Source organism: Amphibalanus amphitrite, unplaced genomic scaffold, assembly GCF_019059575.1.
Source record: "Amphibalanus amphitrite isolate SeventyFive unplaced genomic scaffold, NRLGWU_Aamphi_draft 001152F_arrow, whole genome shotgun sequence".
Taxonomy (NCBI): Eukaryota; Metazoa; Arthropoda; class Thecostraca; order Balanomorpha; family Balanidae; genus Amphibalanus; species Amphibalanus amphitrite.
In genome coordinates this window covers 114,911-139,789 of record NW_024882646.1, presented here as the reverse complement: position 1 = coordinate 139,789, position 24,879 = coordinate 114,911, and the positions used below count along the sequence as shown (strand labels likewise).

The 24,879-nt window shown below is 51.2% G+C and overlaps 2 protein-coding genes across 11 annotated transcripts in view; one reads left to right on the top strand and one right to left on the bottom strand.

Moving 5' to 3' along the window:
• The window catches only part of LOC122370634 (SUMO-activating enzyme subunit 1-like), a 31,271-nt gene extending 19,051 nt beyond the window's left edge, over nucleotides 1-12,220 (bottom strand). Inside the window, exons 1-6 of one of the 7 annotated variants that reach the window (XM_043346394.1) lie at nucleotides 12,024-12,220; nucleotides 9,221-9,327; nucleotides 5,405-5,576; nucleotides 4,673-4,929; nucleotides 4,196-4,389; nucleotides 811-946 (exon numbers count right to left, since the gene is read on the bottom strand). In XM_043346394.1, the coding sequence (XP_043202329.1) occupies nucleotides 811-946; nucleotides 4,196-4,389; nucleotides 4,673-4,929; nucleotides 5,405-5,576; nucleotides 9,221-9,312 (851 nt within the window). In that variant the 5' untranslated portion in view covers nucleotides 9,313-9,327; nucleotides 12,024-12,220. Of the gene's footprint in view, nucleotides 1-810; nucleotides 947-4,195; nucleotides 4,390-4,672; nucleotides 4,930-5,404; nucleotides 5,577-9,220; nucleotides 9,328-9,661; nucleotides 11,174-11,877 lie in introns of those variants that run through there. The other 6 variants (XM_043346392.1, XM_043346393.1, XM_043346390.1 and 3 more) reach the window with 6 other exon arrangements.
• A 385-nt stretch (nucleotides 12,221-12,605) lies between these two features.
• LOC122370630 (protein phosphatase 1 regulatory subunit 14C-like) lies at nucleotides 12,606-18,587 on the top strand. 4 transcript variants are annotated; one of them, XM_043346383.1, is made up of 6 exons: nucleotides 12,606-12,728; nucleotides 12,974-13,042; nucleotides 15,246-15,329; nucleotides 15,644-15,796; nucleotides 17,143-17,274; nucleotides 17,738-18,587. In XM_043346383.1, exons 2-6 carry the CDS (start codon nucleotides 13,040-13,042, stop codon nucleotides 17,777-17,779), a joined length of 414 nt encoding a protein of 137 aa, XP_043202318.1. In that variant the 5' UTR covers nucleotides 12,606-12,728; nucleotides 12,974-13,039; the 3' UTR covers nucleotides 17,780-18,587. The 4 variants fall into 4 exon arrangements, with proteins under 4 accessions (XP_043202318.1, XP_043202317.1, XP_043202316.1 ...); XM_043346381.1 differs by having other exon boundaries at nucleotides 12,623-12,728; nucleotides 12,974-13,015; XM_043346380.1 differs by having other exon boundaries at nucleotides 12,623-12,728; nucleotides 12,974-13,076.
• Nucleotides 18,588-24,879: the final 6,292 nt, after the last annotated feature.

Below are 24,879 nucleotides of genomic sequence, written 5' to 3'. Positions count from 1 at the left end.
TCACCGCCGCCGCGCCAGTCGGCCGGCAGGGGACGCGTCCCTCGCCGACAGGGCACAGACACCTGCGCACCCGCTCGTGGCCACGTGGCGACGGGTCACAGCGGAGGGCCATTCACCCCGGCGGGCGGCCGGCCTGACCCGATCGCCCGTCACCTCCACACACCACCCAACGAATGCGCATCCCATTACCACGCGGCGACACGGAACGATCGCACTGGCTACCTCGGCGACATACGCGAGTTCGATTGGACGCGGAGACAGGTGATCAAGTCACTGGTGCTCCAGGCTAGGCGCCGGGACAGTCCTTAGTTACCTAGTCGCCTGGGCACCGGGCGGGAGTTGGCCTCAGGAGTCGACCCACAGGCGTGACCTCAACTATACCACATCAACACCTGCAGGCTGCAGCCACAGCAGCAGTGGTAGCTGCGGTATCGAATCCTATCGACAGCTGACCTGATTCCCTGAGCCGTCTGACAGGCCATGCCTCGGTGGTGGATATGTGGCCTGGCTTCGGACAGGGTCAAAGGGTCCAAATATTTCGGCCGTACGGTCACACATTTACGCTGTATATACCTCATCATCCAGTCGAGGGGATTGAACTGCCCTCATTCTGTGCCACAAGCAATATGTGCGGCGTGGTGTCCGCAGGACGAAGTGCACGCGTGCGTTACTGTTGACAGAACACTCGGCAGTTTCGTCGATGAGATGCATATCTGCCGGCCTGCATCACAAGGAACTGCCGTATCCCTTACGTAGCGGGGCGGGTCGCGGCGGTCGGGTGAGGCAGCCGTCCCAGACAGCTCTACTCACCTGGTGAACGCATCTCCAACTTTGTCGGTCGGCAGGCCCTTCAGCGAGTCGCGCAGAGCTAAGAGCCGCGCGGCGTCCGTGTCAGCAGAGGTCGCCAGTGGTCTCCGTCCCTCCTCGGCGCGGAACGCCTGCAACACTGGCGGACAACGTCGGGTCAGGTGGGGGTCGCAATGGGTCAGCTGGGGGTCACACTGGGTCAGCTGGGGGTCATAATGGGTCAGCTGGGGCTCATATTGGGTCAGCTAGGGATCGCAATGGGTCAGCTGCGGGTCACGCCGGGTCAGCTGCGGGTCACGCCGGGTCAGCTGGGGGTCACGTCGGGTCAGCTGGGGGTCACACTGGGTCAGCTATGGGTCGTACTGGGTTAGCTGGGGGTCATATTGGGTCAGCTAAGGGTCACAGGGGGCACCTGCCAGGCCTAGACGTCAGGCCGCTATGGTGAATTAGGCCTTATTGGGCATTTTTACTATAACGGTTTAGCAATTATCAAACGCAGGCATGCACAACGACTTTGTCAATTGTGCATCACATAGGTAGCGACGTGTAATGACATGGTGAAATAAGTGTTGGTAGTGATAATGATAATGGCTTGTGATTTTAGCCGGACCTCAGAGGTCATCGGCGGGCATTTATAAGTGTTGGTTGGTGGCAGCATGTATTCAGCTTCGTAAATGGGGATGCCTGTGGGCTGAAAAGAAATATGCTGTTCTGTAGGTTTGAATAATAAGTAGGAAAGTGTATTGCGTGTGCATTCTAAACCATAGGTCGGATACGCAAAACAGTAATATCAAAGCATGATATTGGTCATTAACTACTTTCAATAGTACAATTCAAAAATGTATCGCAATGATAATGGTCATCAAATTATTGCTAAGCTGTTAGCTTCTACAGCACATCAACATCCATCGATCGTCGATAAATCAAAGAAAAGGCAATGCCCAGTGCCCACAGATATTTAGGAACCAGTAAAACGCCTTTTGGGCGAAGAACGAGCGAGCGAGATAGTGAGCCCTGCACGTGCAGAAGGGCGAGAGGGTACTTCCAACGGGCTTGTGCAAAGCACCCTTCTAACAGGTCGCTAGCGGTGTACCAAATTTGAACGCAATCGGCCCAGCCGTTCCTGAGATCTGGAAGCGGCATTCTGCATGTGCGCACGTGCAAACGGGGTCCAAAATGAGTTTTGCACGGCACCCTACTAACCGGTCCCCCACCGTGTACCAAATTTGAGCGCAATCGGCCCAGCCGTTCTCGAGATCTGGAAACGCCCCCTGCACGTGCGCACGTGCAGTAGCACCCTAACCGCAGCACATGGGAATGCATTGCCTGGTGGGTGCCTACCTGTATGCCAAGTTTCAGCGAAATCGCCCCAGTAATTACCGAGTTACTGAAATGGGAACAAATTTGGCACCTCTTATTGTTGTATTTTGCACGTGCAGTGGGGGTCACTCACATAGATGAAGAGTATCCGACCTTTGGTAGAAGGGATGCAGCTACCCTATAAAAATGACCGCAAGACAATCGCTCAAGCCGCTGCTGAGATATGGGCCTCTCAAAATCATTACTTTTGCAAAACTGCTTGAACACCCTTGACTTTTCACGTGGCACGTACCACGGCGGTCACTGAGATGTATCAAAAGTAGTCAATTACGAGGTAGAAGGGATGGGGCTAACCAGCAAAAAAGACCGCAGGCCATTCGGTCCAGCGGTTGCTGAGATATAAGCCTCTCAAAAGCGTTACAGGCCGGGCCGGGCCGGGCCGGGCCGCTCATACTGAGATTTTTCCGTTATATTGACCAGTAAAACGCCTTTTGGGCGAAGAACGAGCGAGCGAGATAGTGAGCCCTGCACGTGCGGAAGGACGAGAGGGTACTTCCAACAGGCTTGTGCAAAGCACCCTTCTAACCGGTCGCTAGCGGTGTGCCAAATTTGAACGCAATCGGCCCAGCCGTTCCTGAGATCTGGAAGCGGCATTCTGCACGTGCGCACGTGCAAACGGGGTCCAAAATGACTTTTGCACGGCACCCTACTAACTGGTCCCCAACCGTATACCAAATTTGAGCGCAATCGGCCCAGCCGTTCTCGAGATCTGGAAACGCCCCCTGCACGTGCGCACGTGCAGTAGCACCCTAACCGCAACACATGGGAATGCATTGCCTGGTGGGTGCCTACCTGTATGCCAAGTTTCAGCGAAATCGCCCCAGTAATTACCGAGTTACTGAAATGAGAACAAATTTGGCACCTCTTATTGTTGTATTTTGCACGTGCACTGGGGGTGACCCACATGCATCGAGAGTATCCTATTTTTGGTAGAAGGGATGCAGCTACCCTATAAAAATTACCGCAAGACAATCGCTCAAGCGGCTGCTGAGATATGGGCCTCTCAAAATCACTACTTTTGCAAAACAGCTTGAACACCCTTGACTTTTCACGTGGCACGTGCCACGACCGTCACTGAGATGTATCAAAAGTAGTCAATTACGGGGTAGAAGGGATGGGGCTACCCAACAAAAAAGACCGCAGGCCAATCGGTCCAGCGGTTGCTGAGATATAAGCCTCTCAAAAGCGTTACAGGCCGGGCCGGGCCGGGCCGGGCCGCTCATACTGAGATTTTTCCGTTATATTGAAAAGACTCGCTTCGCTCGCTGCGCTCGCTCGCTCGTAATAAAGTTTAAGTTATGTAGGGCGAAAACAGCCTGGGACTTTCATTGCGGACGACTGGGTCGAGGTGTGTTATAGCCGATACACGGGTCCGGGACAAGGCCTCTTGATATGGCTCCCCTGAGTTACCACCACGGGGTGAGACAGTAGCGCCAACGAAACATCTGACAGGCGTGTTTAGAGTCCACTCTAACCCAACAGCCCGGACGGTAGATACCAGCCCGCGACCGTTGGTTGATTGTGCTGCCCTCACGCTTCTGACTCAATGCATTCAAATGCTATGTGTCGCGGAGTGTGCACACCCGCTGTAAATATGCCATTGCGCCTTGATCCGCGAGCAGACTGGCACGGTTCAACTAGAACTGATCTGCAGAGTGCATAGCTGCATACACTCAATGACGACCTGTATGTGCCCGTGTTGTGAGCACGCTCATATGCATATCTAGCTACTTTAGAAGCGGACGTTGCTTCGGAATCAAATGCTGCATGTTTGACACAGAGTTCGTTCAGAATGTGAGTGCAAAGAAAATGTTTCTTTAAAGGCAAAAAATGAACGAGTCAATACAAATAATCAGGCTGCTGTACCTCTACGAAATGACCACAACTTTTATCGCCAATTAGGTATGTTTTACAACAACAAAAAATACTGATGAAAAAATGAGGTTAGCTGCGATTCCGGTTCCAGCCTCAAAATTCCGTCGAATGCGAACTGCGTATTCATACTCACCACGCATTATGAAGTAGACGTCCGACGTCCTCCTGAGCGTTTTGCGTCGGTCCTCTGCGTTCCAGTCGACGCCGAGAGCGTCCTCTAGCGGGGTGAACTGCAGTGTGCGTTTCACCGTACGGCTCTCGGGCTGCTCGGTGCGGGGTCGCTTCTGCGCTGGCTCGCCACCCGGCCGGGCCAGCACGGGCACCTCTCTGGGAGGGGGAATAGGGAGTCAGCAGCGCAGCAGATGGGAACGGGGGCAGCACACTGCAAGTGGCGGTTGGAACATTTCAGAAGCCTGGCAAACGGGAACACAGTGCCAGCTGTTCAGTAGCTTGGAAAGCGACACATCCACAGAAAAAAGAGTCGTCACCGACCACGCAATCCCTTCCACTTAGAGGAAAGCACAGCAGTGTAACTGATTCGTCAAACTGCAACCATTGCACTACGCCGTCGGCAGCAACGTCCGAGTAGGCGCACCCCCAGGGCACTCACTCGGCAAACTCATGGCGCCCCAGGTCGGCGAACATGAACCCGTAGAAGCCGTACACGTCTCCGGCCAGAAAGAGGACGCCGCGTCGCCGGCAGAGCGCGTTCAGCCGCGTCAGCTCCGAGTCGGGGCAGCCGGTGGCGACGAGCACATCGTACCGCGCCACCTGTTCCTCGGTGAGCTCGGTGCTGGGAGTCTTCTCGGCCGTGACGGAGACCATCGGGTTCAGACGCTGGGCGCGCTCCACCGAGACCTCGGCCCGCTGCCGGTCATATGGGGGACAAACGAGTTACGTGGGCACAGGGAGCAGGTCACGGAGCGAACGAGTCACCAGGTCACGAGTTGGCAGGTCACGAGTCGGCAGTTCACGAGTTACGTAGTTACAGGGAAGAGGTAGCCCACGAGTTACGTCAGCTAACAGTCACGAGCTACATGGGCAGAGGGAACGACGGACGTCGACACATGGCATGGGTGCAGGGCAGAATGGCTTATGGGAAGTCCATTGTGGGACATAACATTGAGGGACATATATGATTATAGGGAACATTCCAGGTCAAAGAAGTAGGACCCATGTATGTACCTGTACCGTAACAGACACATCGATTGCAAAAAAAAAACTAAATCACAAAAAAACTTAAGTGATTTGCCACATCACACAGCCCCCCCAAAAAAAGTTTGAAAGCAGCGCACTAGAAGGGGAGTAATCCCTGTCTCCAGCTGGGCACAGAACAACTCACGTTGGCTCCGATCTGTCCGGCAGGCACAAAGAACTGGCAGCTGGCCTCGGAAGACGTCACCGGGTTCGGGTCGAGCATGGTGAGCGACTTGACGCCGGCCAGGATCAGGTTTTTGGCCACCTCCGCTCCGAGGCCGCCCATGTGTATCAGCAGGACGCGCGCGGACCGCAGCCTGTTGGAGGGCGGGAGAGTCACAGCGAGAGTAGGGGGAGTCGGGAAGGACCGGTGGCGATCGAAGTCAGCCGGCAGAGCTGGGCCACAGATGGGATGGCGGTATATAGACACTGAAAATACAGGGTGATTTTTTTTACTTGTTAAAAAGTAATGAGGTTTAGTAGCGTTAAAATGCAAATATATATTGCAAAATTATATACCAGCAGGCAGCATGACGAGCATTCTGGGACATGTGATTTCATGCAGACACGATGTGAAGGAACGTCCATCGTGTATTTTACTTGTGCTTGAAGCTACCCCCTCTTTCACCGACACGAATCAGCCCGCCTGAGCACGTGTTGAACAGCACCGTGGACTCCTAGACCCTTTAGGCGGACTGAAAAGACTCCTATCACCCATTTTTAGCTCTGCCAGGTATTTCCACTGTTTTCTTGTTATATCTGCCATACCTGGATCTAAAAACTAGAAGTCTAGAAAGTGCAGGTCGAGGATTTTGGTACTGGCGGCCCTGGTGGTGTCTGATTCGCTGTTTTTGTTTCTCCCCGAAGAATGATTCTTCAGAGACTGCACATACGCCAGATGGACCGTTTGAAGGTTATTTATGACTACAGGCTTGTTCGTGCATTATTTAACGTCTTTCTGGGGTAACTCCTCGATGATCGTATGCTTCGAACTGCCTCAATGCTTCAAAATCATCGTTTTGTGTCGTTCCTTACTGAACGGCGGTGGACCATGCGTGCCCGATTGGTGGGACATTTTCAGGCTCCATTGGGGCCGAGGCCTTCGGTTAAAAGGGACAAATCTATCTTACTATTCAAACAGAATCCGTCTGTGAGTCTGTGAGTCTGTGTGTCCGCACATCGTGTAGTGGGTTCAATTAACCTCGCCTACAGGGCAGACGGTAAGTCGTAGGAAGTTGAAATTTGCACACCTTCTAGGTGACAGAACGGGTCAGCGCCATTTCTAGGTTCCGACTCGCTGGGGTGCACGGTTCGCGCGTGGGGCGCGCTGGAAGAACGCCAATGAAATTTTCATCGGTTCGTATATCTTCATTGAGAGCCGGGGTCGACAAACTTTGTGGACTAAATGCATGCCGATCGGTGGCGGGTGCCTCGCATTGGCGGAGGGGCAAGTTTTAATTTGAATAAAAAGTGGCGAGAGAATGTGTTGATTTTCGTTCAATGGGAACAATTTGTGATACGAGTTTACAAATGCACCGCGTTTGCCGCAATGCGTCACAATTATCTGAGGGCGTCATTTTTGCCGCAAATCGCACAGTTTTGTCAAATATGGTCCGATGTGGGTACAATTTGGTGCCAGGATGCATGCTCAACCAACAGGTTCAGATGCGCCGCGTTTGCCGCAATGCGCCACGTTTGCCACAAAGCGCCATTTCCGACAAATTCGATTAAGGGTAATGGAATTGCACGAATAGGAACAGGGCTGGGAACACTTTAAGTCTAATATTTTAGTACTGATTGGATCCAATTATTCTGTGACCTGACATGACCCAGCGGTGTTGGTAGGGGTAGGGGTAGGGGTAGGGGTAGGGGTAGTGGTAGGGGTAGTGGTAGAGGTAGGGTAGTGGTAGTGGTAGGGGTAGGGGTAGGGGTAGTGGTGGTGGTAGGGGTAGTAGTAGGGGTAGGGGTAGGGGTAGTGGTAGGGGTAGTGGTAGTGGTAGGGGTAGTGGTAGTGGTAGGGGTAGTAGTAGGGGTAGTAGTAGTAGTGGTAGGGGTAGTAGTAGGGGTAGTAGTAGGGGTAGTAGTAGGGGTAGTGGTAGGGGTAGTGGTAGGGGTAGTGGTAGGGGTAGGAGTATGGGTAGTAGTAGTGGTAGGGGTAGAGGTAGATGTAGTGGTAGGGGTAGGGGTAGGGGTAGTGGTAGGGGTAGTGGTAGGGGTAGTGGTAGGGATAGGGGTAGGGATAGGGGTAGTGGTGGAGGCAAAAGTAGAACAGTGGCCCGGGCTGATTCCATCGGACGAGAGGTGACCTTTGTGACCTTGCCTGACCCAAATTGACCGGGGCTGACCCCTTTGACCCGTCTTGACCCCATATCAGCCAAATTTCATCCAACAAAGCCCTCAGAACAGTTCTTTTTTTTTAATTCCGTTCACATTTCCGTCCATATCTATGCTTTTAGACGACACATCGACTTGAAACGAACACCATTCGAAAGCAAATTGGCTGGTGCCGCAATTTTTCCTACCACGCAGCAAAGCAAGTGGCGCAGCCGCTTGTCTATATTACTATTTGAGGAGGGTGCGTCTGTCCGTTACCGAGGTCCCGACTTGGTCGTGCTTTGCGTGGACTACAGGCCAGACCGTTGCACCTAGCGCGGTGAAATTTGCACAACTTACAGATCAAGGATGCGCGACGTGCCTTTGAGGGGTCTCAGCTCGATCGGATTGATAGGGAGCGCGTGGCGCGTGCTCAAAAAGTGCAAATTCGCGTCATAGACTTTACATGTATAAATCGGCGTGCGAAATCGGGCGAAAACGGCTAATTTTGGCCGACACGGGTCCAGTTCCCGTGCAATATCTTGGTGACCAGGGGTCCGACCGGCACGGGGAAAACAGCATCGTGTACAGAATTGAACGGGCTATTGAATGGTGTGCAATGCAGAGGATAGCACGCGCCACGTGCACCGGAGAGGGCACTTTTATTTGAAAAATTGACGTTTTGGACGGATTTTGGAATTGATTTTATTTTTAGGTGACCGTTAAACGGAGCGAGTTGGAACAACGCCTGTTGGCAAGAGAAATGTACCGCCTCTGATATAAAAATTGTGAAAAGCTGATTGATCCAAATCAAGGTGGTACAAATCGCGGGAGAAAATGGTGTTTGTCAATTTTGTGTCACTTTATAAATCACACGGGTTTTGCTCCATGATCTGATATCTCTGGCAATTAAAAATAGCACCGTTGGAAAGAGCATTCAATTCTGTCCAATATTCACTCTTCATTTTTGCATGACGGGCAACAGTATTCTTAAAAATGTAAATGTTCTAAACCATTACATTGTCATTTTTAGCGAAATTCATCGATGGCCCTCAAAAGACTTCACGCCAGTTTTCGAATCATTCTAAAGTAGAACGCATGACAATACGACACGGGCACCTCGATGCGATGTATCTTTTTGTTTTCTTACAAAATGCTTGGCCGTCAAAAAGCAATCGAACGAAATGGATATCTACCAACCAAATCGACACAGACCAACCCAATACCCACGGGTCAAAAAATCCCCCCTTCGCGTTGCGGAGCACGCGGGTAACCCTAGTCATGACATCATACAAAATGTCCCAGATTTATCTATCACGTGCATTACTTTTTTGCACACGATTTTTCGATTTAGGGACCACCATTGGCGTTTACTTTTTAACAGTTAAAAAAAATCACCCTGTATAGTGCGTGACTGAAGATGCATAACAAATTTCGGCTCGGTGTGACACTAGACCTAGGGAAGGGATGTACTGAAATGTACTGTCGTTTAAATTCATACCGGCAAAGGAAGAATTGCAAACGGAGAAAAACATTGCGATTTGATACCTGATGCAGTATAATACTAAGACAGTGTGTATGAAACATGGATGCACATGAACACCCACACTCAGATTCTGTGATGCACTGCAGGTACAGATTGCCTCACCGTTTTTGGGCATCCAGTCCCCAGAGTCGGATCTGCCGGTCATAGAGGGCAGCCTCCTCCTCTGTGATGTCGCCTGACTCAAAGGTCACCATGCTGCCCAGTTGTGTCTGAAAAGGATTCAGTGTCAGCTTTAGTGTCACTTTGCAGGAATCTAGTGTCACTATGCAGGAATCGAGATAACCAGGAGATTTTCAAATAGCACCGTCAACATGTAAAGATAGGAAAAGGCTCAAATTGCAGGCCACTGTCCAAAATAGACCGCTCACTGGCGAGCGAGAGTCGTGAACGAATCAAAGGCACCAGCACCGAAACGGTTATCACCATGACAATCCAGATTGATCGCGAATGTTCGATATGATCGAGCGGCACATCAAAACGTCTACAGTAAGGATGCGGAGCCGTGAAAATTTTAGACATCCCCGCGCTGGATTAGTGTTTCACCTTCATCTAATTCGAGTAAAAGGCCCTGATCACTGATGGCTCCGGCCGGCTCCGTGACGGTTTCGGCAGGCTCTGGGCCGACTTTGACGTCTCCGGCCGGCTTTGACGTAGGTATGTCGGCCGCCACTATTATGGCCGCCACCGACGTCTCCGGCCGGCTCGTAGCCGAACGCACCAGTGTTGACCCCAGCTTCTCACTTCCAAGTTTGATCAATAAATTAGTATTTGGAATATGAAGAGCATGGCCAATGTATTTGGACAACACTAGCACCACAATCAGGCAATGCAATTATCATAATTATTAGATAAAAGTTAAAACTTTGCACACAAAAATGACTATAGAGGATGAGGCAAAATCAGGAGGGAGAACCAGGTACAAATGTATCATTAATCAGCTTCCAGCAAGCCATTTAAATAAGTTCTTGTATTTTTTGTATTGAAGTCCTTGACTTGAGACTTAGTTTCAGGGCAAGTAGGACTTCATTCACTGCTTCAGCTTGACCCCCACGTGTGAGTATGTTAAGTTGACTTAAGAGTTAACCATCTCCTGGTAAGGTAAGGTATCTCCATTAAGGTAAGGTAAGGAACCATTAAGGTAAGGTAAGGTATCTCCATTTTAATTTACCTGATGCTGCCAAAAATGCTCAAAATTCAAATTAACAAACTATCACTTACAAGTTACATGCTTCAATGAGACATTACACTATTCCACTCCAAGCTGCCTTATCAATGCTTACTTGCAGAAAATCTGGCTAGCCTCCTAAGTCAATGGTAATGGTAGGTAGCACTGTTTGCTGTTTGGACTCAGTCTTCTTTTTTGAACAGCATGCTGCCAGTTTTTCAATCAGAGAAGTCCTTTGCTGGCATTTCAATTTCTCAGCCTCTCATTGAGATTGGTAAGCCACTTGGACCACCAGAATTTGGCCAATGGGTTTGTTCCCGTCGCTCCTCTAACCTCCTCCAAGCTCCTCTAACCTCCTCTCGTTTCAAAAAATCGTTCCCGTCGCTCCTCCAAGCTCCTCCAAGCTCATCTTGATTTCACATCTCACCACCACTATTTGCCTCCTCCCTCATCCCAAACGAAAGTTGGTTTTTTGGAGGAGGCTCTTGCGTAGACATATTTGGCGCACGTAATACAAATTTGAATTGTTTATAAATGAGATTGATATTAATCTAAGGTTATTTTATTAGAAAGCGATTATAATATCTTAATTTATGTTTGCGCGCCATAAATCGCCGACCGTTACAGCCCGCAAACAGCTGATTTCCTCGCGAAAATGTTCCCGTGGCTCCTCTGAAACGGCTCTCCTCCAAGCTCATCCAACCTCATCCGAGATTTTTTGGGAGGAGCGACGGGAACAGACCCAATGAGAAGCTAACGCCAGTAAGCTTGCAGCCTTCTAACAAAAACAACAACCAACTCACCTGTTCAACTCACCTATACAAAACCTGTACACCTGTTGAAACTGTACAGGTGTTTCTATTGGGCTTAACATTAAGTCAAGTGCAGCTAAAGGGTAAGCAAGGCATCACGTTAAAGGGACCCTCCCACCTTAACATTAGTTTTGAGTTGTGATAGCCAAGTTTGCGGCCAGGCTCAGAAACCACCATTTATCCTGGTCGCAACCCCCGCAGCTTTATGGTGTTCAAGAAATTTCTTCCCTTTACTTGCAGGGTGGGACCAGCGTGGTCCCTATCTCTTAACCATTACGGGAATCTGATGACGTCATCAGGCTTTCGAACGCCCGTTAAATGTTTGACTAAAACGTTTTGTAGCACGCGGTGGTATATGCTGCTTTGCGCGCAACAAATGCCGCACTTTCAAATAAAGTCACTAGGAACAGCGGAGATCCCAAAAAGTAAACAAAAGTAAAAGTCTAATATCTTGAAAACCGGTGAATATTTTTCGATGAAATTTGGTAGATATTCGTTTTTGCTCTTTCTGAACCGAGCGACATCACTTTCATGCCAATTCATTAACTTTTTTGAAGGTGGGAGGGTCCCTTTAAACTGAAACAGATTGAGACGATCCCTCGGAGAGTCGGTGATGGAACAGCTGAATTATTAGCACAATTTTTCTTCTTGTACCATTTATAAAAATTGAAATGTTATGAGAAGCAGTTATGTAGTGTTATTTAATTCCAACCAAAAAGTAGGCATTGAAATAAATTTTATGAACCAGGTAGGTAGGTAGGTATTATAGGTATTATACATGCCTCACCAACCACGATTGCCCTACAAAACCAAAAAAAAACTATGAAAATATATCTTAAGTCAGAGTATTCAGACCCAGTAAAATTAAAGCGAAATCAACAATAATAACCAGTATCCTTATAATTATTATTCCCCGTTCAATACATACATACACACCCCACCACAACCACGACGCGCACGAACATAAAAGCCGGAGGGGTGTTCACGGGCACCGCACACTGCTGCGTGCGGTGTGTGCGGTGCGTCCAGCAGGCGTGGGGGTAGGGGATGGGTAGGCGGCTCTGACGTCACGGCTGCGTGCGGTGGACGGTCCGCTGTGGCCAGTCCCGACCGGCCACAGCGATCGCTGTGTGCGGTGACGGAAGGCTGACGTAGGGACGCAGTGGGCGGAGCTTGGAGGCTGTGTGCGGTCCTACCGCACACAGGGCCCGTGAACAGCCCTCGGCTTACTACAAACGACTACAAACAATGAATGTTATTCGGAAGCATATGTCGTCATTAATCTTTTGACAAGTGATTTGGCAATAAGCGAAAATAGATGAAGTATTTGATGTACCTATTTTAGAAAAAAACCTATTTTTTATGCATAACAATTTAGAAACAAAATCGAGTAAAAAATAAAGCAAATACATCTTATAAAGAATAAAAATTTGAAAAATGATATTTTATTCAATGACGTCAGAAGGGTAAGCTGGCACAAATACAACAAAAAGTTGATGCTGGGCCTGACGTCTTTGTTGCTGTTGCTGAAATTTGACTGTTGGTGGGAGGAGTGTGGGACGGGGTTTTATCGAGTTCGCGAGTTTAATACGTTATACTTTTTAATGCAAGATAAGGGAACTTTGCTTATAAGGTCTGTAGCAACTTCTCATCAAGTTTTCTTTAATATTTTTAGGCTGCAGGCTGAGTTGATTGCCTGTTATCGTGCGCCATGATTGTCCCGTGCTTTGTGCTTTTATGTATCTTTTTCTTGTCCCAGTTTCATAGCCTTATACTTATAAGTGATATAATTAAAGCACTAGAATATACATATCAGCATTGCATTGTTTTATGCCTAAGCTCTTGCTTGTATCCATTTGATCTGAATTATTCTTACAGGTTTCAACAGATCCTTCTCGAGGATTGACCCGTCAGCTTGAGGTACCTACCTAATTTTGCAACAAAATGGTGATTATTTTTTGCTTCTCCAAATGCTCTTCAGGTAATTTTGCTAAATTTTGTCATTTGTGACATTTAAACTACTATCAAGGGTCAGGCTAAGGCTAAGTATATGAGGAAATATTATTTACCAGCTGAAATTATTCATGGTAATGCATAAGAAAATTACACTGATAGTCAGTTGTAAATGTGTCTATTTATTTGGCTCACTAAGATATGGGAGCAAAATGCACATTAACATAATTCAAGCAGTGCATGAACTTAACAAATTCCCAATGTTGCTACACAGTCAAGTCCCATCACAGACTTTTGTTGTAAAATGCAGTAGGTATTCAAGAATTTTCTAAATATGGGGCAAGAAATCCATTTTTTGAATGAGCTTTGCCATTGTTAACTTTTCTTTGAGGGACAACAATGATGAGTATCATGTTTTTATTTGTGTCAAGCAACTTTTGAGCAATTATCCTCAGCAGTTTTGTGCCAACTTTTTGTCCCATTCCATCATTAGTACCTCAGGACATATAGATATAAATACAATAGTTTGCTGAATTGTGTCTCCTGTTCAGTGAGATGAGTATTTGTTCTATCTAAGGTTGTTTCACTTGTACATTGCACTTTATCCTTACAGTGTGCATCATTGTCAGAGTTCAACTTTATTATGTCTCCCATGGAAAGCAAATGTATCATAGCCAAGTCATTTTTAATTAGCACTTTTCCTAGAAAAAGTTTCTTGTTCCTGGATTCTATCCATTATTGTGTTAGCTTTGCACTTATGCCTAATCAGCTCATCCATGAGCCATTGTGACTGTAGTTGCATTGTTTTGCAGTTCAGAGAATTCAAGTGATATTTTTTTTCCTTGGCTGTGGCATTTTGAAGCCACAATTTCAGACTGAGACATGTTAACTTTGTGTGGGGGGAGCAGGATGGGCCAAGCTGCTATAAAATAATAGTGTCTTTGATTAGCAGATTGTACGTAGATAGCTTATTTCTTGTAAAATATTCCCATTCCAAAGATTGTCATCACTATCAGCCTAGCTATTTGTTGTCAGCCGGCCAGTGACTGCCATTTGGTTCCATGAGTCCTGGCATGTCTGCGGCTCCAGTGACGGGTCCGGTGCCGCCTTTCCCGCGGTGGCAGCGGCCGGCCGCTCGGTGCAGGCCCTGGACGGCCCTGGTCGTGGTACATGACTCACCCAGGAAAGTGGCGGACTTTTCCTCCATGGTAGTCGCTCGGCAGAGTCGCCGATCCTGCATGTCGGGACGCGGATCGGCAGATCAGCTGCAGAACGCTCGCACGTCACGTTATAAAGAACCTGTTTGAGCCGCCAATCGCCGCTGGTTGTAAGCTTTTCATGCAGTTAGGGATCAGAATCTGCTTCTTGCACGCATTTTGTGACTATTTACATCACATGACGACACCGTAAATGGTTTGACGTCATATTTGTTTCTGCAGGAAACAAGCTTCGTATTGAAGTGCCTGTCGATCCATTTTTACGCAAGTTGAATGTTTTATGTAGGCGATATGAATGCAGTTCGTAATACCTTCGTTACATTGTTTGTCGACCTGCGTAACCGCAGTTTGAATCAAATTATTCATTGGGCGATATGATTAAAAATTTCATATTCATTGCCTGTCGGCCGTCGGGCGAATCTTTTCTCGTTGATGAGCGGTGCTCTGAAGATGACGTTGAATTTAAATGTGCCAGTGCGCATTATAGCGTAAATTTCGGTTCAGACTTGATACACACGGCTTACGATTACCGCGTTGCGTTCGCCGCCGTGTGCTTTTTACTCACCCTGCAGATTGTTGCTTCAGCTTGTTATCTGTTGCCCTGGTTTTGGTGGAACATTTTTTTTTTTTTTTAGCGAGGGCCGTCGTTATATTTGCTATTTTCCTTACACATTACCTTTGTATGGGGCAAACTTGGCGCAGCTTTATCAAGTGACTGCTATACATAGTCGCTGACATTATCTGTTGCAGCCACACAGAGACACCCGTGTGAGACGTCACCGACTGACAGCTACTGTCACACCCTTCCACAGGCGCTCGGGATGAACTTCTCCGCGCTGACAGTATCTGTCGTGACTGTCAACAGACGCACCCCATCGATGTCATTGCCGAAAGTAACTGTCACAACAGTGTCTACAAGTTGGATGTGCTATGTGTTTAGCCATAGCGGGCAGCCACTATCACTCCTGTAATGTTCGCAGGCGCCTGTGATGGAAGTGGGCAGGACCGCCGAGTATGATACGGGAAATGGCACAGTCATGGACAAGGACGGAAAGTCGCCCAAGGTAAACGTGCTTGCAGCTTGTGTGGCACTTTTTTGCGCAGCTGACGTGAAGTTGCGGTTATCTGTTACAGTCATGTGTACTTTACTGTTCACTGTAGCTACATCTTTCGATAATGGCGTTCCTTTTTCTATGGTGTGATGAGGGGTGTATTTTGCCACACTGCTCTCTGTTGTCTCCATCTCGCCTTTGTTCTGCGCGGTGCGGGCGGCGAGCCGCCAGTCGGCCGTCGCCTCGCTGCTCGCCGTTTGTTTTTGTTGGCGCCAGCTGAGGACAACACCCTGCCCCTCCCCCTCCCGTCCCTCTTGCCGCTGCAGAGCGTCAACTTTGAGCAGGGCGAGGACCAGGCCGATGGCCGGAAAAAGTACCTGACGGCCAAATATGGCAGCCACCAGATGGCGCTCATCCGAAAACGGCTGCACGTCGAGATGTGGCTGCTGGAAGAGATCGCCAAACTCTACCGCTCCGGGGTGAGTCTACTAAACTCTTTCGGTCCTGGGTGAGTGTACCAAACTCTACCGGCCCTGGATGAGTGTACCCGATAATATAAATCCGGGACCAAACTCTACCGGTCCGGGGGAAGTGCACCACACTCTGCCGGTCCTTGGTGAGTCCACCAAACTCTACCGGTCCGTGGTCAGTGCTCCAAACTCTATCGGTCCGGGATGAACTCGTTAAAAAAAAAAATCCTTTCACAAATAGTGCTGTCGGGGCGCGGACGTATGTTTGGTATCCAGGATAGAGGTGGACCTGGGTCTGTTTCGTCCGACAGGGATAACCGTGAGCGGGCTGGTCCGATTTCTGTATATGGGGACAGACTGGTCCGGCTTGGATTATGAAGGGACAGACTGGTCCGACGACGTGGGCAATGTGCATTCAGTGTGGTCCTCCGCGGCTGACGTGAAAGCCAACTGTCGTGGTCGAGCGATCCATATCCCAGGCGCCGCCGGAATGCTTTCCTTTGCCAGAGTCAACATAGGAAGTCGTCTATAAGGACAGCTGTCACCGACACCGCTAAAGCTGCTCTTTTTCGTCGCCGTTCAATGGTGCATGCTAAAAAGTAACAGTGGATCAATGGCTCGTTGCACTGTCTCAGTACTTTCATGAGAATCGTGCTGAAGACGCCGAATCGCTGTTTCAGTAATCGTGCATTTGGTATTGAATCTTCTGCGTTTTTTTTTTTTTTAATGATTCACAGATTTTCGGTCATGCGGGATAACGCCCGAGAAGCTCAATAGATGTGAAATCGGCTGAGGAGGCTAACAGCCACCGGGAGAATCCGTTGTCTTATTGACTAATCATGGATTGCCTGTGCATTGAACGTCTTGGGTTCGGTACAGTATCCTATAGTTTTGTTTTTATCCTACATTTTTGAAGTTAATATGCCTCGAAGCCATTCAAGCTTAAACCTGACCTTAATATTGTCAGCAGTTCAATTATGGACGTCAACACTACGACATTGATGATAATACATTGGGCTTTAATTATCCCGGACTGCTGAGGTCAACGGCGCTACGTCTGACAAATTAAACTTATAAATAGAATCGCCGGATTATTGGCACGACTCGTCACTATCCGAGCTACCCCGGTATGCCGCGCTGGTGTCCCGAATGGACAGTTGTATTCGCTGCAGAAATGGACGGGATCCACAGGACTGAGCTGTGACCGGACCCGTGTCTCCAACTCTGACTTTGCCTATGTCCCCAACCCTTGAATGAACCCTGATGTCCTCGCCGCTGACTGGGCGAGGGTACCATCACTGGCCAGACCTCCACGCCGCTACCACCGAGCTCTGACGGAACCCTTCTGCCGCCAGGATCCGGCCGGCGCCGCGCCGGAGAAGGAGCTCGACTTGGACGAGCTCCTGGACCTCGATGATGACGCCAGCCGGCGCGTCTTCCTGCAGCGTTTCCTGCAGGACGCTGCCGCCGCACCGGACGCCGTCACGGTTAGTGTGAGACGCCACGGCTGTCGCGGTATCACGGCTAGACAGTCGTTCCTGCCCGCGCCAGTCTGTGTCCTATGACCCGACTGAATCTCGAGCTGCACTCTGTACTGGAACCGACGATGAAATGGACCTGCATACACATCCTGACTCATTATTATTCTGATCTCTGTCGATCCACCGTATATCATGCGCCGATTTCGCGCTGAAAGGAATAACTGGCTGTTCTCGTTGTATGTATTAACAATACCTAATGTCTAATGTCGTAAAAGTTTTTATGAGTGACGTTCATGGATAAACATAGATGTTTTGTGCTTCGTCTTTTTGTAGCATTGTGTGCGACGCATATATCCATGACAAGCGTTGACAATGTATCGGACCAGCGTTGACAGTGTATCGGACCAGAGAACGTTGACAGTATATCGGACCTGCGCTCATCTAACGTTTCCCTCGATTCTGCCGGCAGAGGTTTATCGAAGAGCTTCTAGTACAAGCCAAGAAGCTGTGATGTCGGCCGGCCGCCGTTTTAGCAGAGGTTAGCTCAGCGCGGTACACCGTCCGGCCCGCAGCAGGTACGATCTCCGGGCGCTGGGCCGTGCGCCGGACCGCCACAATCAAACTCCCTGGATCTGCCCGACCGGTCTCGTCCGGCTCATCTCACGCTCAGATCTGGTGTTCGGCAATCATGGCGTTTGTAACTGATGGGCGGTGGGCCGTCTGCGGCCCCTGTGTAACGCAACTAGAGTCATACCACGACCGATGGGCATCGCATGTTGGTGTGTTTATTGGGGAGAGGCAGTGAGATGATGTTGCCAAGAATCTGGGCTGCACGTGCGGCAGCTGTGTGACGCTGCCGCCCTTTGAGAGCGGTGCCGAGTCGCCCCTGGAGGTGGCGCCGTCGTAACTTTATACGAGGACGCCACCGCGCCCGGCCACAACCTCAGAGTCTGTGGCTCGCGCTGCGTGTTCAACTCCCATAGATGATAGCGTGTCTAGTCTTTCTTCGTTCTGTCTTAACGAGTGGTGGCGCCGTTTTCGGCGCGGTTCGCCGCTAGTTGGCGGTGCCATTTTCTCTCGCGCGTCGTGGCGCGCCTTTATTTGATACCGTCGGGAGCGCGCGGCCGGACGGTCGGCGCAGTCGAGCCAAAGTGGTGACTGAGCGGTGCCACTCGCGCTGTGATTCGGCGTCATTCCAGCCGACCGCCGTCTGATTGCTCACGGGTCTTCCGGAGAGGCGGGGCGGACCCGCGCGCGCCGCGCGATAACATCCGTGTGCGCGAGTGTGACATACATTATAAATATACGTGACATTGAAACAGCATCTGAAACTAGAACAGACATTGCAACAGCCAAACCCATAGAATAGCATCTGGTGTCTCTCGAAGAGCCTCTTTGACTTGACTCATGTATAATAAGCTATTCACAGTTGTACCAAATGTTCAGTGTTGACTTGTTTTCGGTTTAAAGCCGTTTATTTAGTCATCTATGGATATTTCTCTAATTATACCTTCCAACTAAATACAATCCGCGATGAATAGCGCGACTGACTAGCTATAAGAGAGTGATCCGAATAAGGACCCGTCGGAAACTGACACCCTTCTCCCCCTTCCTGGACCTCACCCCACCCTGTTCATAGACGTAGAAGTACTATTAATCTCATTGCAAGTGAACACTGAACAGGTATGTCAACATTCAGCGCCGTTCCTTTATCGGCATGTGGATAGATGTCATCCGTTGAAAGCGATTAAAAAATGGGAATATTTGCGGCAGGACCGGGGACATGTAATGAGGCCGCCACCCAAACGTATTTACGTTCATCGCGATAACGATATATATTGTCCATTTGATACCGACTATTATGCCCTTGCTGCTCCGCATACCTGCAAATGTCGTGTAGCATATCTGCATATATCGGCGACCGTAAGCCTGTATGACCGATGAGGGTACGACATGCAATGTACATACCTAACTGGACCTGAAAGTGTAACGGCTGGGCGGTGAGCTCAGTCCGACCTCAAACTTCAAAGGGGCAGCCCATTCGACTTCAGAGACACACCTTGATCCTCCCCAATTCAGGCGCCTCGGTCTGACCTCTGATGCAGCTCGGCCTGATCTCGGAGGGCCGTTTCGGTCTGACCCCAGCTCAGTCTGACCTCAGAGAGGCGTCTCGACCTCTCGGATCTCGTACTGGAAAATGTGCAGCCGTAGCGCCGAGTTGTCGCTGCCCGGTCGGCTGCTGGCTGGTGCGGCATACCGGAGCGCCCGCCGGCGACGACGGTCCTCCAGCACCGCGCCGCAGACGGTCTCGGCTCCGCACGGACCCTGGCACCGCTCCACCAGCAGCGCCGCGCAGCCGGCCAGCATGCCGGCGAACCAGCAGAAGAAGGCGCCGCGCAGCGCGTGCAGGTCGAGCGTAGGTGCCGGCGAGCCGGCGTGGCCGCTGCCGCTGGCGGCTGTGTTATCCGCACACCGGGACGGGACGTTACGACGGTACAGGTACTGGATGATCCCGAACTGCTTCAGCCACCGGATCGAGTCGTCCAGCAGCGGCGTGTACATGCTGTTCTTCTGCAACATCATGGCGTAAAAGTCGCGCCGCAGGTTCTCGCGAGCCAGGTGGAACGGGCAGCGGCCGCTGGTCTGGCCTGTCCGACGCATGTATTTGTGCGCCCGGGCGGAGAGCGCACGAGGACTTTGGAATAGTGTGGCTTCTCCGCTGGCGATGCGCTTCAGAAAGGACATGTAGTATGTGGACTTTGATAAGCGGTGAACGCAGTCGGGACAGGCGGTCATTTTGGCCCAGATGCGTCCGCGCGCTCCGGTGGTCTGGTTCTGGAACATGTGGAACTGGCTGTGGCCGCGCACCACGTGCGGCTGCACGTCCGAGTCGGCCAGCTGCTCGAGCGAGTCGAGCGGCGGCTGCCAGCGCGGCAGCGACAGGAAGGCGGTCAGGTTGCCGGCGTACACGGCCGCCAGCGTCACCGTCACCACGTACAGGAAGAAGACGAGCGTGCGGCCGGCAGCGCCGGCGCCGCGCGCCGACACGCCCTGGCCGGAGAGCAGCGCCACCGACTCGAGCAGCAGCGGCGACCAGCGCTGCCGGCGGCTGGGCAGCCGACAGCGGCGCTCGGCGGCGGCCGTCAGCCAGCGCAGCGCGGCCGCCGCCGGCGCCAGCGCCAGCACCAGCGCCCACACCGCCGGACGATACACCTGGAAGATGAGTAGTGGTGGTCGCAGCGGCTGTGGCGCCGCCGTCATGAACGTGGTGGTGCCGGTCCAATGCCACTCGGCCATGTCGACGGCGCGCACCCGCTCGTACATGACGGTGCAGCTGCCCACCCCGACGTCGGCCTCGCCGCGCTGCAGTGCCGCCAGCCGACCGTAGGCCGAGCCGTCTTTGTAAATCATTCCGCATGACGCCACGTCTTTTACGACCATTCGGAAGTGGAGCTTCTGGACGAGCAGCGCGAACGTCTCCCCGAGGTAGCCGCAGAGATCGGCGCCGCCGTCTGGCAGCGGCCGGTACCCGAGGAGCGTGTTGGTGCAGGGCCGGTCCGGTTTGCCTGCCGAGTCGAGGAGAACGGTGAGCTGCCGTCCGCCGAGGTGCCGCAGCCGCCAGTCGGGCGTCGGCGCCGACAGTGTCACCCGGCCGTCGGTGACGGCGCCCACCGCCGACAGACGCACCGAGCCGTCGCCCGGAGAGGAGGAGGCCAGCAGCGCGCACGGCGAGCCGGCCGCCGACGGGCACAGCGCCACGGTGACGCGCTGCGACTCGTGCAGCGCGCCGGCCAGCGGCGCCGCCACCTCGGACACGTTGCCGAGCACGGCCACGAACCAGGCGGTCCGGTGGACGGGCCCCGGCGGCCGCACGCGCCGGTACGCCGCCGCCACGTCCCGGGCCGTACCGAGCACGGCCAGCGTGCCACCGCCGTGCTCGGAGGACGCCGTCTCGTGCGCCGTGGCCACGCCGGCGGCCCAGAGGCGGCGCGTCAGGCAGCCGGCCGCCTCCCGACCGCTGTCGGTGCCGACGATGGTGACCTCGGACGGCGGGTTCAGCGTCAGGAGGGCGGCCAGCGCGTCCGACAGCGGCTCCGAGCGGCACCCGCCTGCGGAGGGCAGAGAGTGTCAGTAGCGTATTAAACACTCGTGTCAATACCTTGTGGGACACCGTCATCAGTTCCGTCATCGAGATGAAGTCAATGACTTCGGTACCGAAGTGATGACTGTTACAGTGATAGAGCGCATCGTGCTTCGTTCGTCGCCTGCGGCTGCACAACTCGTTTCCTCGATAGCTGTTTAACGGACAATGACGTTAGTTCCTGCCACTTCCCACAAAGTGATGTCTGTGTTTATGTAGACCCGTTCATATGACGTTTTGATCGGTCAAACGTCGGCACCACTTAGTAAAACGGCCGGTCGGACATCGGCACCTGTTGAATGTCTGATCGCCTTTCAAGTGTGTCGAGAGTCATTTGGTGAGAGTGGTCGGTGCATTAGCGCGATCGATGCGTTTATGGCTAGCCGGTGGCCGTGTTACTCCTGCTACCGTTCTGTCGCATGGGCCATCAACCGCGTTATATGCAGGCAGCACCGCCTGTTCGGGCTTCGTCCTCACGGTGCATTCTGTTAACATGCTCGGAATTATTACGAACGGAAACATCAAACAACAGATGTAGGCCTCGAGTTCCTTGAACGCATGGCAAGAATGGGCCAACTGCGAACTGCCTTGTGTTTATGGTGACGCTAAAACGCTCGAGATCCATTTTTCGTAGTACCTATCATCTATTGGAAATGTCGACTGCACTTCGAAAATGTATCGAGCAGTCAATTTATTTAGGTAGGTCTGAACATCTTGATGTCACTTTTCCTCTGCAGCGCTTGTTGAAATATTTCAGAGACATGACACCGGTACTTTTGTTACTCGATATGTTAATAGTTTTACACTCTATGTACAGTCAAATAATTAAACCGCATTATGAAATGCGGCACGGGGTTTTTGTCGTCATGTCAGGTCCTACTGCTACGACCTGACACGTAAATGACCTTAGGTCATGGCGTGACCTTAAGAAGTGACATCGATGTTGTGGGAAAGTAGGTAAGCTAAGGTCATGGTCAGTCGTTTCGGTGTCTTTTTCAGCGTTCTAGCTCTTCTGTTTGGGCCATAATCATGCTGTGAAACTTTGGGGACCAAGACCGTTCTTGACCTCTACGTCAAACTGCTTCGAGAGCTGCTGATTCAATTCACAATCCAAGCTGCTGATCCACGTATCCCAAGAGCTTTGTGTAAGCGAGCTGTCGTTCGAATCGTCGAATCCTAGGCATCTCGAATCGGGGCTGAATCCGCGGTGAGGTCTGAATTGCACTGATTTCAGACATTTGAACATACCCTGGTCAAACAAGATCACACATTCACTATCGGTTCGTAGGTAGAGTTATTAATTATCGGTCTATCTCTATGGTATTCGAATAATGTTCCAGATGATTTTTCTATATAAAAAGTAGGCATTTTATTTAGCTGTACTCCGGCATCGGTAAGTTACTCACCCCCTCCCCCTCCCCAGCAAACAACATATAATATAAAATTATACACCTACCTTGATTTCCATCCAGCTGCAGTGGTGTAGTCGCCGTTGCCAGACTCAGCTGGAAGGCGCACAGTACGGCGCTCAGAACCAGCAGCGCCCGGGCCGCCGGGGCCGCAGGTCCGGTCATATCCTCACGCTCGATCGGACGACGGTCGTCTGCTGGCGTGACACGGCCGCCGCCTGGGGCGCCGGCCGCCGGCCGCCCCGCTCCCCAGGGAACGACCGGCGGCGCAGGTGTATGGACGGTATCGACGAATAGACGGTCCGATGAACAGACGATATATAGGTGCCGCGCGGACGTCCGATAGGGATGGGTTTGGGGCGTATGTGTAGCGATACATGTCAGGATCAAGTTAGAGGTAAGGTTATAATTATGTTCAACATATACCCTCGGCTCTCTAGCGGGTGGTGTATAAAATTCGGCGTTTGGCCGTTATCGTTCGAAGGCAAATTGCTTTATGTTATTGTTGTTGCGCTCCTCCGAATGTTACCCTGCACATGCAGGCAAGTGGATTCCTTATTCATGTGGCCGTTTAGATAAATGACATTTAAAGTGAACTGCACCTAAATTCCGGGTCTTATGATCACGTGTGAGCTTTTGTGGGGTCACACAGAAAGCTTTGTCGATGAATTAAGCCATTAGGTGGCATCATGGGCCATTTGACCCCAGGTGACACTGTCGACATTTACACAGCAACATTATATTCATGGGTGTAACTTTGTACACTTTCGAGGTCCCATGTGGGACCCCAATGCGAACATTTGGGACCCCAATTGTCATTTTGGGACCCCAATAGTGGAGGCCCCCGAGACGCATCAGCTTCTTTGCAAACGGAGGTCCGATATTCATATAAAAGGTTCTCTGTTTAAATAGGAGGCCCCTTGGACAAATCGGAGGCCCTGTTGGACAAATAGGAGGCCCCCTGAACAAGTAGGAGGCCCCCTGAACAAGTAGGAGGCCCCCTGAACAAGTAGGAGGCCCCCTGAACAAGTAGGAGGCCCCCGGAAAACAGGAAGTCCCCTGGAGAAATAGGAGGCTCTCTGGACAAGTAGGAGGCCTCCTGGACAAATAGGAGGCCCTAGACAAATAAGAGGCCCCTAGACAAATAGTAAGCCCCATGGACAAGTAGGAGGCCCTCTGTACAAATAGGAGGCCCCCCTGCAAAAATAGGAGGCCCCCTGGACAAATAGGAGGTCCTAGACCTAGACAAACAGGAGGCCCCTTTCACAAAAGGAGGCCCCTGGACAAATAGGAGGCCCCATGGACAAGTAGGAGGCCCTCTGTACAAATAGGAGGCCCCTGCAAAAATAGGAGGCCCCCTGGACAAATAGAAGGTCCTAGACCTAGACAAAAAGGAGGCCCCTTTCACAAAAGGAGGCCCCCTGGACAAATAGGAGGCCCCTTTCACAAAAGGAGGCCCCTGGACAATTAAGAGGCCCCCTGAACAAGGAGGCCCCCTGGATAAAGAGGAAGCCCCCTAAAAATAGGAGCCCTCTGGATAAATAGGAGGCCGCTTGGAAAATAAGAGGCTACTTTAACCAATAGGAGGCCCCTTGGACAAATAGGAGGCCCCCTGAACATGTAGGAGGCACGCTGGACAAATAGGAGGCCTCTTGGGCAAAGAGGCCCCCTAGAAAAATAACAGGTCCCTTGGACAAATAGGAGGCCCCCTGGACAAATAGGGGACCTCTTGAACAAATAGGAGGCTCCATGGACAAGTAGGAGCTAGAGGCTCTCTGTACGAATAGGAGGCCCCCTGGACAAATAGAAGGCTCCCTTAACAAAAAGGAGTCCCTTCAAAAAAAGGAGGCCCCGGGACAAGTAGGAGACCCTTGGACAAATAGGAGGCCCCTGCACAAATATGAGACTCCTAGTCGAATAAAAGACCCCTGGATAAATAGGAGGCCCCTGGACAAATAGGAGGCCCCTGAACACGTAGGAGGCCCCCTAGATAAAGAGGAGGCCCCCTGGAAAATAGAAGCCCCCTGGATAAATAGGGGACCTTCTGGAGAAACAGGAGGC

Bases quoted from the DNA above. Each gene is read 5' to 3' on its own strand.
- LOC122370630 (XM_043346383.1), top strand. The intron at 15,330-15,643 runs GTAAACGTGCTT...TTGCCGCTGCAG, and splicing joins AGGACGGAAAGTCGCCCAAG to AGCGTCAACTTTGAGCAGGG. The intron at 17,275-17,737 runs GTTAGTGTGAGA...TTCTGCCGGCAG, and splicing joins CCGCACCGGACGCCGTCACG to AGGTTTATCGAAGAGCTTCT.